General features: G+C 35.4%; 2 protein-coding genes across 2 annotated transcripts; one reads left to right on the top strand and one right to left on the bottom strand.

Annotated features, from left to right (window-relative positions):
- The first annotated feature begins 1,107 nt into the window (after window positions 1-1,107).
- On the top strand, window positions 1,108-3,560 carry LOC132187505 (auxin transporter-like protein 3). Its single transcript, XM_059601841.1, has 8 exons — window positions 1,108-1,321; window positions 1,428-1,613; window positions 1,714-1,826; window positions 1,913-2,096; window positions 2,182-2,279; window positions 2,375-2,582; window positions 2,681-2,938; window positions 3,045-3,560. Exons 1-8 carry the CDS (start codon window positions 1,166-1,168, stop codon window positions 3,237-3,239), a joined length of 1,398 nt encoding a protein of 465 aa, XP_059457824.1. The 5' UTR covers window positions 1,108-1,165; the 3' UTR covers window positions 3,240-3,560.
- A 6,375-nt stretch (window positions 3,561-9,935) lies between these two features.
- Window positions 9,936-10,934, bottom strand: LOC132187512 (cold shock protein 2-like). Its single transcript, XM_059601853.1, has one exon. The coding sequence runs from the start codon at window positions 10,774-10,776 to the stop codon at window positions 10,207-10,209; it is 570 nt and encodes a 189-aa protein (XP_059457836.1). The 5' UTR covers window positions 10,777-10,934; the 3' UTR covers window positions 9,936-10,206.
- Between the last annotated feature and the right edge of the window lie 1,007 nt (window positions 10,935-11,941).

Genomic DNA, 11,941 nt, shown 5'->3' with positions numbered 1-11,941 from the left:
ACAATAAAAAAATTTATTTCTTCAATAGCTTGTCTTGGTGGTTTATCTTGTCAACCCGGTTCCGACTATTAGTTATTAACTAAAATCGGTAACCGTAACCGGGGTACCCGGTTATTAAATTTAGAAAACTGGAACTAATAACCGGCTACCGGTTACCCGAATATGTAATAACCGGCTGGTACCTAGTTATCCCAACCGGTAACTGGGTTTTCAAAAAATTATGCATTTTGGACATTGAGCCTATTTTGGGCTTAATTTTGGCATTTTAAAAAATAATTATGGTTTTTTTAGCCCAATAAGCTAGGCTTAGTTATGATTGTTCTTTGTTTTCGTAATACATTTTAAACGTGTCCTAAAACCCCAAAGGAAAAAAAAAGAAAAAAAAAGAAAAAAAAAAGTATGTCTACAAACCAACAACCAAAAGAAATAACCTCTTACAATAAAAATAACTCATTAACACTATATATATATACACTCCTAATTACTGGTTATAACCAGATGTGTGAAAATACAAAAACTAGAAACCGGACTGGGATACCCGATTACCGGTTTTTTTCAACCCGTTGGCCGGTGACTAGTTGGTGGACAGTTATTACTGACCGGATTGACACTCCTAGTTTATAAAAACAATAAAAAAAAATGAAAATAATATATATATAGCCAATGCAATAAAAAAAAAAATTGTTGAAATTTGTATTTAAAAAGAAATAGGTAAAGTAGAAAATGATAATTTTTTAGTAACTAAAACGAACAACTCAAAATACAAAACATTCATAAAAAAACACACCAAAAAAAAAAAATTTACTTCTTATATGATCACGTTAGAACATTTTCTAAAATAAAGAACAAAAATTACCCTTCAAAATACATTAACAAATACTTCACCCCTGCTTTTTTCTTTTTTTTTTTTATTGAAAAAGTGTAGTGTAAAAATCAGATTTTACACGCACTAAATTTGCAATCACATTCTTGAGGGTGACCCAGATAGGCTCTCAGTAGGGTGATTCAATTATTGCTCATAAAAAAAGGTTAATTAGTCTTTTTAAAAGGGAAAGAAAAGAAGTAGCAGCGAAGAGTGAAAAGCAGTTTTATCTATTTATAGGACGCCAAACTAGTCCAGTAGTAGTCCATTGCTTCTCCCAACATCACAAAGCTAGCTGTAACAATGGCTTCCGAGAAGGTTGAGACTGTTGTTGCAGGAAACTACGTGGAAATGGAGAGGGAAGAAGGCGATCCCAAGATGGGCAAGAGCAAATTATCAAGGCTGTTGTGGCATGGTGGCTCCGTCTATGACGCGTGGTTTAGCTGTGCTTCTAACCAGGCAGGCACTTTGCTGTTGATCATAGATCATTAATTATTATCTTCATTGTTTCTGGACTCATATTTGTAATTATGCTATTTACATCTATTTTCCTCATGAAATGTAGGTTGCACAAGTGCTTCTCACGCTGCCGTACTCATTTTCACAACTGGGGATGCTTTCTGGAATCCTTTTTCAGCTTTTTTATGGGTTGATGGGAAGCTGGACTGCTTACCTTATCAGCGTACTTTATGTTGAGTACAGAACCAGAAAAGAAAGAGAAAAAGTTGATTTCAGGAATCATGTTATTCAGGTTATAATCTCTCTCTCTCTCTCTATTGGGTTCTTCTTATATATCCTTTTTCCTTTTCTTTTTCCAATTTTCTTACTTAATTTTGATTGTTAATTTGCAGTGGTTTGAGGTCCTTGATGGGCTGTTGGGGAAACATTGGAGGAATGCAGGCCTCTTTTTCAACTGCACTTTTCTTATGTTTGGATCTGTAATTCAACTAATTGCCTGTGCAAGGTATATACATAATAAATAAAAATTTAAACAATTAATATTGCTTTCAATATTGTAACTTAATTAAAATATATATTATTGGTTTGCAGTAATATATACTACATAAACGACAATCTTGACAAGAGAACTTGGACTTATATCTTTGGCGCTTGCTGTGCAACAACTGTCTTCATCCCCTCATTCCATAATTACAGAATTTGGTCATTCTTGGGCCTTATTATGACTACTTACACTGCATGGTATCTCACCATTGCTTCCCTTATCCATGGCCAGGTAAACTTAACCATACTGTAAAATGTAAAATTAATATTCTTTTGTAATTTTAATTTTCTTAGTTTAATTTTCTATGGGATTGAAGGTTGAGGGAGTGAAGCACTCAGGACCAACCAAAATAGTTCTCTACTTCACTGGGGCCACCAACATTCTCTACACCTTTGGCGGACATGCTGTCACAGTGTGAGGGTTCATTATATATATTGTTACATTAATTAACAAATCTCAGACATTTTTTTCCTGAGAAACTGGAATTTTAATTTAATTTTATCTTGCAGGGAGATTATGCATGCGATGTGGAAGCCACAGAAGTTCAAGCTCATATACTTGATAGCCACACTCTATGTGCTCACCCTAACTTTACCTTCAGCTTCTGCTGTTTATTGGGCTTTTGGCGACATGCTTCTTACCCATTCCAATGCTCTCTCTTTGCTCCCAAGGACTCGCTACAGAGACACTGCTGTCGTCCTTATGCTTATTCACCAGGTTAATTATTAAACATCATATTCATATATATGTATATATGAATAAATATAAATTAATTAATTAATGACTGATTTTTCGGTTTTTTGTTGTTGTTGCAGTTCATAACATTTGGATTTGCTTGCACCCCTCTGTACTTTGTGTGGGAGAAATTCCTTAGGATGCATGAAACGAAGAGCATGTTAAAGAGAGCTCTTGCTAGGCTCCCTGTGGTGATCCCAATATGGTTCCTTGCAATCATTTTCCCTTTCTTTGGCCCAATCAACTCAACCGTTGGATCTCTCCTGGTCAGCTTCACCGTTTACATAATTCCTGCACTAGCACACATGGTCACCTTCGCGCCCGCGTCGGCTCGAGAGGTTCGGTCTCGGTTAAAATAAGTTCTACTAATTTCATCTTTAAAAAGTATTTTTAATACACAAAAAGTTGATTACTTATATAATTCCTCTTTTGTTCTTTTTGCAGAATGCAGTGGAGAGACCACCATCATGCTTAGGAGGATGGGCAGGATTATACACTATGAACATCTTTGTAGTGGTGTGGGTTTTGATTGTAGGATTTGGGTTTGGAGGATGGGCAAGCATGCTCAATTTCATACGCCAAGTTGACACCTTTGGTCTATTCACCAAGTGCTATCAGTGCCCCCCCCACAAGGCTTGATGAGTAGATTCCCTACTTTTGAAAAGGTTTTACAAATTAAGTTACATATATATATGTAAGCGTGTAAAGAGATTGGCACTTGAAACCTTTTCTTCTTTTCCTTCCATTTCTCTCTCCTTGTAAAAGCGATGGATTTCAGAAGAGGTGTGATGGCCATCATGGCCACCCCTATACAGACCTACAATTGTAACTTGTGTGCTGATTAATTTTTTTTTCTTCTTTAAATGCATGCAACTCCCTTTTGGTTTTCCTTTTTTTGGTGGGATGATTTTATTTTTATAAACCCTTGTAGTATTTGCTCAATTTTTATTTTTATTTATTTTTCCTATCCTCTTGTATTCTCTATATATAATGAAGGGGAAGCAAAAAAAAATTAATACCATATCTTTCTTGTCCAAAATAAGCTGGTTAATCCAACCCAAGCAACTCTTCTGCCTCTTTTCCATTTTTTTTTTTTTTTTTTGTGGCTGCAACATGTGGGATACCTAAACTTTACACTTATTTTCATGATTGGAGTAAAAGATGGAGGTGATTACTTGAATATCTTGTCGCTTTTACACCATCTCGCCGTGGTCTTCCCTATACCATTCTTTTGCCTAATTGATTTGGACATCGCATGAAATGGTCCACGTACAAGCGCCGAAGGACTTTAACTTTACCCTCAATTTTCCACATGCCCATTAGGCGTTAGGTTCTTGTCGTATTCACACCGCCAAACACCAAACACCAAACACCAAACACCAAACATCAAACATCCTGTGTGTCTTAGTGATTAAAAGGATTCATCAAACATCCTATGTGTCTGAGTGATTAAAAAGGATTCATATGATGTGAAACTAGTGCCGGAAATTTTGGACACAATTCGTAAATTTGACATTAATTCATCATGAAATTAAAGGGTTAGAAACTTAGGGTTGTAAAGTTTGATTTGTTTATTTAAATTGGCCGGGTTATGATTGACCTATATAATCTTATATCAATGTTTCAACATGATCCGAACCAGATACACAATATAATGGCTAACAATTTTAGCATGACCCGCGAACCCAACACAAAATTAGAGCGTTAAAGTTTATAATTTGATCAGGTTATAATTGACCTATATAATCTTATATCTATATCTTGACACGACTCAAACCCAACACGCGATCACAAATAAAAACTCTTATCTGAAATGATTTGTGTAGTTGGTATTTGATAACGAAAAGAGTGCCACACCACCCATCTATCGTTGGCAGCTGTGAAAAGTGTAGCTATAAAGGGTGATGTATTTTTTTGAACCCAATGATGCATGTAGGGAACGAATTATTTGGGTAGCTAATCTAACATTGGTCATTTGACGTACTTTTGGTTCTTTTCGCATAACTCATATTGGACTATTTGCCTAATTTGATGTGCTTTCTTGGACTTGTCTTAAACGACAAACAAAATGACCAAATTGCAAACTCAGATATTTATCGTTTGCTTGAAGTAGTTGGATTATGGAAAACCAAACCCCAACACTAAAAAGTTCCGTGCAAATTGGTTGAGAAAAATTCTATAAAATTAAACCACGTCTAAAAATTTTCCTCTAATTCAATTTAGAAAAAAATTTGTCCAAGATTAATTATTGGTGTGTGTGAGAAAGAGACAAGTATTAAGCAATTCTGTAGCTCCAAGCCCATATAACAAGCTCTAAAAAAAAACAGTTGGGTTAGTCGGTGCAGAAAATAGGATCCATGGGCTTGGTGGGCTTAGATTATCACTTCCTTGTTTGTGGAGTAAAGTGACATTCAATCTGATAAAGAAAAAAGGGTCAGAACATGGAGAAAAATGCAGGAAAGCAGACAACATTGATGGACACTACACCTATGAAACTCAGAAAAGCAGAAGAACATGTACACCTAACCTAGAAAAAAAAAGGAAAAGGCAATTCAACGGATATGATTGAATGTGAAGGGTGACGGGGAAAAGTTTGTGTTTGATATCATCGTCTCTTACCGACTGCCATTCTTTGACCAATGATGGTCCAGTCTTTTGGTGGGCACCATTTCATTCTCTTAAGAACTTTCCATTATCAGGGCTTTCTGGATATTTAGCCCAACAAAAAAGGGGGACTGTTCAGTCATTCTCGTGGAATTTTTCAATGATTTTCTTGTGCTTTCCAAGATCAATGAATCTGCCAAAGAGAAATACTTTTGACCACCTATTATTGATCTTCTTAGATTTATAGGACCCAACTCAACTCCATCTTTCTTTGCTAAAGGGTAAACTCCAAAAAAAAAAAAAAAAAAAAAAAAAACCTTTACTTAGGACTTGTGAACTACCGTCTATTTTGGAAAGACTCAATTGACTCATTCCGTCAATTTTTGCCATTAAACCCTAACAGAAACTACTAAAAAGATCAAATTACCCTTCAATTTTTGTTTTTCTTTTTAAATTTTTAATTTAAAATTAAGGGTAAATTTAAAATTTTATAAAAGTTTCAGGGGTATAACGGTTATTTCATCACTTTTAACATGACGAAGGAGGTAGATTGTGTTAAATTGAAAGTTCGGGGAGGTAAAATTGAAAGGTTTTAAAATTTGGAGATCTTTTCAAATCGTGTAATAGTTTATGGGTCCTTTACGAAGTTTCAAATTCAATGTATCATATTCAAAATGATTGTAATTTAAATTGAATTTGAGGAAATTTCTCGGAAACTTGGCACTTGAAAAATAGATGATAAAGATAATGTTAAAAGAGATAGCTCTCAAGTCCATCTATTGGAGTAGGGTAAAAAGCCATGACTCATAGCTTATGTGACCACAAGAACATGCATCCCTGATCCCACTAAATACTGGCATAAATGAGGCTCACATGGATTCTGCAGTATGGATGGAGATAGCCAATCAAATTGGTATATTAAAAAACTCAAGAAGACCATAAAAGATGATCATTTATAAGCAGTTTATATGATAGGAAAAGAAGTTGTATTTATATCAAATGACAAATATATATATATTGAATTTTAGGGTCAATCAAATTACACTCTTGAAATATGTGGTGTCTAATTAGGATAAGAATTTTGTGGACCAAACAAGATATAAATTATAATATCAAAATCATGTTACGATCCTATTGATTTTTAGGATTATGACGTGATCTTGATTTCATTCATAAGATTAATTAGGTTTCGTTTTTGTTATAAATCATCACTTGTCCAACAAATTTAAGCAAATATAAAATATTTAATTAATATTCCAACACTCACTTAACGTGTAGGCTCGAACTCCTTATTGTATGTTGAATATTTAATTAAAAATAAATATTATCCCTCTATCTCCTAGCATTCTTCCACCTATCTCCTGACTACACCCATATTTTTTTTCAAATTTATCATTAAATATTTAAAATCCACAAGCCAAGATCTATTTCTTAAAATATTAAAATTAAAGATGGACTTTTTAATGAAATCAAGCATTTCTCTAAAATTAAATCTTAATTATTTTTACAAAAAAAAAAAAAAAAAAAAAAATTACAGCGCTTAACAGAATCCTCTACACACGTGTGTAGAAGAGTTGAGAATCTTGAGATCAAAAAAAAAAAAAAAAAAGGAAAAATACACTTGAACTATCCACCAATTTGCACTTTTAACCCAAATGTTTAAAAAATAACACTTTACTCTCCCAAACTTCCAAATTGTTGCAATTCGACCATTTTGACTTTTTTTTTTTTTTTTTTTCTTTTTAAATGCCCCCATCTCAAGTTAAAAAATAATAATAATAATAATAAATTAAAATTAAGGGGTGACTGAAGCAGCCCCAGGCCCAACTGGGGTGGTTGGCCACCCCTTAATTTTTTGTTTTATTTTTAAAATTTTAAATTTTATTTTTAACTTGGGATTAAGGCATTTTGAAAAAAGAAAAAAAAAAAAAAAGTCAGAATAATCGAATTATAATAATTTGAAAGTTTGAAAGGATAAAATGTATTTTTTAAACATCAGAGTTAAAAATATAAATGAGTGAATAATTCAAGGAATTTTACCAGAATGCCACCATACGGACTCTTACAGAGACCATAATCCTTTGTATACATTCATGTTGTAAGCTTCTGAGACAGGAATCGGTATATCTTGACCAAAGGTCGGCCTAATCTACAGCTTCGATTAGGCACACGTGTGTGGGTCTTACTGTTACTTCGACGGTCTGACACAAGCCGTGTGATGTGAGGCTATTATGTGTCTACACGTGCTTGGAGTTTTCCAGACATCATGATATTTTTTCAAACCAAAAACAAAAACACTTCTAACAAACGCTAACAAATACACCTATCAATCTTTCCTTTCAAGATTTTTTAGAATTGGACCACATAAGAAATTATTGAAATCTCTCTCTCTCTCATTCATTTGGTAAACCACCTTACCACAACGCTGTGAAGTGACAATATTCGATAACTGGCCAAGAAAAGCAAGTATCATATGCGATTTGACATACCCCTCATGAAGACTGAAAAAGAGCCTCCAACTCGCAAAAAGACACCCAAATGCCCATACCATACCCCCCCTTTTTTTTGTTCCCCTCAGTGGCTCAATGGACTCAATCAAGGGGATGGAGAGAGAAAAGGTGACCCTAAGGGTGGTGGGGTTGTTGGTCAAAAGTCACATGGTCCATAGATAGAAGTTTCTTTCAAAGCATAAGGCTGCTATTTCTAAAGCTAAAACTGGTTCTTCTTCTTCAGGACCTGCCCTCAAGTCAAAATGTTTACACCCTTTACACTGTACAGTGTTAATTCGCACTAGACGGTTAAGTACGGAGTATTGGTAAATCAATACGTGGTGGTTCGGCCATACCAATCCCCATTAGGTGTGGCACGTAAGTGTCGTTATTTGAATCGTTCATTTTATGATCCAAATAATAAGTATTGCACTCGACACAATAATACCAAATCCATGACTTCGTTTGGCAAAGCCTTTTTTTTTTTCATTTGTTACTGTTTATCACAATTTTTCAAAAAAATTAACATCAAAACACTCTTTTTTCACTTTTTACATCACATCATTAACTTTTTATTATTATTTAAATAAATAAAAAATTACTACAAAACAAAATTTTTTTACTTTTTTATACTACTTTTTACTTTTTTTTTTCAAATCAATTTACTTCAACTACGGTATCTAAGAAAAATGGTTTGTCAAATAAAGCCCAAATCCCTATCATTGGCATGCTTGCACGCAACTATATGAAGAACAAGATAAAGGATCTCCTTTTTATGCTGCATGTGTAAGCTAGGGCCCAATGAGATTAGAAATATGGATATGGCCTATGGGTTGGTTTTGGGCCATCCCATGACTGCCCAATTCTGTTATGCTGTAAAGTGTAAACAACTGGTATCAGCCCAGTTTCTTCAAACAAATTCTCCTATGCTTTAAGCGTCACTTCATACAACTTACTGATTCCTCACGTAATAGTGATTTCCAAAGAGAAACATATTACTTTTAGAGTATTAAAGCTTTCTGTTTTCCTCAAGAAAGATAGCAACAAGAGCTACTTCTCAGTGTCATTTGATGCACCAACAAAAATAACCAAGGCGAGATTAAAAGTGGGACTCCAACAAATACTCCAACTCGACAATAGCGAACAAGGAGTTAATTGAATTTAATCGTTCAAACATCCTTGGTTAAAACCGTAAAATGGATCCAAAATCCGAATCTTCGTAAAGAAAAGGGTTGCGAGACTCACTTATCTAGTGCAATCTCCACTTGCCCTAAAAAGAAACCCAAACAAGTGAATCTTGCAATCCCCTATTATGTAAAACTATCTAAATTGTTAACAATTCGGATAATTAAATACAGCAAATCATAGAACCTCTCAAATTGAGCAATGATAGCTTCCGCATTAAAAGGCTCTTTAATTATGATCATAATCATACAAATAAATATATAGTTCATTTATACACCACACTTTTATGTCATTTTTAAAACACTAGACTTTTATGCCACTTTACTAGTACGACAGTTTCAACCAATACTTAAGATGATATCGGCCACACATGATTTAACGCATAATCTTCCCCTGTTTTTATGATAAACATACACTATTGTATGATTGACTCCGTTTCTCTTGTCAACAACTTATTATTGAACTTCGACGAGACAACAAAAATATCAGGAACAGAGACAATGAAGATGAAGATTGAATATGGCAAACAAAAAGAAGCCAAAAGATAAGGCCAAGTTCCCAGACCTTTCGGTGGAATGCAATCTTAAAACCAAAGTACACAAACCTCCCACTGGCTACAGAAAAGGATAAGGTGTATGAGATGACAAGCTCCATTAGAAACATACAAGTCATTGTGATTGGACGTGAACTTTTGAATGTAGTAAACAGAGTATGTAGTTAACACTTAACATACATCGATGCACTGGAAAAAACAACATCCACAATCTTTCTTTAAGATAAGATTGCAAAGTACCATCTTTCTATCCACACACAAAACCAGAAAATTGAGAAAGTCCAAAGCACTACACACATCTCTTTCAAAAAAATTGGACCCAATTTTATCCGGAGATACAAAAACAAGTTTTTTGGGTTTTGATAGCAAATTCCAGAACCCCAAATCTAAAATCTACAAGGACCAACAATGGCTGATCAACATTGATAACATCAATGAAAAAGAACACTGAACAATGACTGAAATAGCCCAAAAAGCCAAAAACAAATGGTGAACACAAGAAGAATCAACAAAAATACATTTCAGTAATCCCATAATGAACATGTAAAGGTTATGAAACGATGAAAACCCAACAAGGGAAGAAGAAAAAAATTATATCTTATGAGAACAATTAATCACATTTACCAAACCTTGCTAAACAAGCTTATCCCAAAAACCCAAAACGAGCAATAATTGGCGACACCCAAGAACAAGCTCCAGATTCCAAGCACCCAAAAATATAAAATTTTAACAAACCCAATTTACCGAGGAACACCCAATTCACATTCACAAAATCCTAATCGTTAGGGCAGTCCCTCGCAAAATGCCCTTCCTCCCCACAATTGAAACACCCTCCACCGCCACCGCCGCCACCACCGTATCCACGGCCACCACCGCCGTATCTCCGGTTCATACCACCGCCTCCGCCTCCGCCGCCACTACCTTGTCGATAACAGTCCCTAGCCAAATGACCAACTCGCCCACAATTGTAACACTCAACACCACCGCCATAGCCTCCACCACTCCTTCCACCTCTCTGCCCACCAAACCTTCCATAACCACCGACACCACCAGGTCCACCACCACCATATCTGCCAAAACTACCACCTCTGCCCCTCCCTCCAGGCCCCGGGCGAAGAGATCTACCGATGTCGGCAACATCGACGGCCTTGGCGCGCCCATCCTCTCCGTAGTCGACGGAGAACTCCACGGGCTGACCCTCCGACAGGGTCCGGAACCCGTCGGAACGGATCGAGGTCTGGTGGACGAAGAGATCCTCGCCACCCTGGTCCGGGGCTATGAACCCGAACCCCTTCTGCGCGCTGAACCACTTCACCGTACCCGTGGATCGCTTGGTCTGGGCCATTCGCAAATGATCTAGAATCTTCTAGAAGAAGTCTCTTCTCTTTCTAGAAGCTTCTATTAGCACCGGTTTGCCATCGAGGAAATGTGAGTGTGTGCCAGACTTCGCGTTCTGCTTGCTCAGCTCTCAACAAGTCTTCCTTGGGCGTCATTGCGTCATTGTTGGAATAGAATTTATCGGGTGGGACCCGACGGGTAGGGATCGGACGGTCGAGAGTGGGCTATCTGCTTTACTGTTGGATCGTATCTATGGTACAAAGGTTCCAAACAACAAACCTTCTTATCCACTCAGGCATTTTCTTGCCACGTCATATACTTTGCAGAATTGGTCGGCACCAAGACCACGTGTTTGCTTTCTTTTGGATGAGTGAGTTTTCACCACTTCTTTGATTTTGTCTTTTTTTTTTTTCGTGGTACGTACCCCTGCAAATCAATCTTTTATATATATATATATATATATTTGAAACACCAAATTGTGATATTGATAACTTGTAAATATCGTCTACAATTTATTGATTTTTTATAATCTAACCGTCACGCATGTTAGTGTGAGTGCACAGTATCTCACGTTGATGTGAACATGCAGTAACTAAAAAATATTTAAAAAATGTTGAAATAATAACTTTTTGTTATTGTTCACACCAATGTGTGGCACTGTGCACTTACGTTGGCGTGCGTAATATCATCACTCAAAAAATATTATCCACTTATAACCGCAAAAGACGCAATACTTTCAACTAAAATAGAGAAAGCCTAATGTATTAGTTTGACAGCCGGGTGAGGCTAAGGGTCAATTTGGGATTGTAATTTCAATAAGTGTGATCTTAAAAATTTAATATTTAAAAATTATGTTTTTGAAATTGTTACTTTTTAAAATCGTAAAGACGTTTGATAAAATATGTTAAAAATTACTTTTTATTAAATATTTGTTATAATAAATCGTAATTTTGGTTCAAATTCACACTTTTTAAAAATAAGTACTCCTAACCTGTTTATAGAAATCATAGATTTTTTTTTAAAAATTTTTAAATTAAGTACTTTTTAAATGATAATGTCAAATACCTTACATTTTACAATATCTTTTAAAAATATAAATTATTCTTACAAAATCGTAATTTTAAAGGCACCCCAATGCAGGTCCATGCTTGCAAGTGATTTTAGTAATAATT

Source organism: Corylus avellana, chromosome ca1, assembly GCF_901000735.1.
Source record: "Corylus avellana chromosome ca1, CavTom2PMs-1.0".
NCBI classification, from domain to species: Eukaryota; Viridiplantae; Streptophyta; class Magnoliopsida; order Fagales; family Betulaceae; genus Corylus; species Corylus avellana.
Note: the sequence above shows the minus strand (reverse complement) of the source record. Positions and strands in the feature narration are given on the sequence as shown.

Excerpts from the sequence above, each read along its gene's own strand:
- LOC132187505 (XM_059601841.1), top strand. The coding sequence starts at position 1,166 with ATGGCTTCCGAGAAGGTTGAGACTGTTGTTGCAGGAAACTACGTGGAA. Across the intron at positions 2,583-2,680 it reads TCCTTATGCTTATTCACCAG|TTCATAACATTTGGATTTGC; the intron begins GTTAATTATTAA and ends TTGTTGTTGCAG. Across the intron at positions 2,939-3,044 it reads CGCCCGCGTCGGCTCGAGAG|AATGCAGTGGAGAGACCACC; the intron begins GTTCGGTCTCGG and ends TTCTTTTTGCAG.
- LOC132187512 (XM_059601853.1), bottom strand. The coding sequence starts at position 10,776 with ATGGCCCAGACCAAGCGATCCACGGGTACGGTGAAGTGGTTCAGCGCG.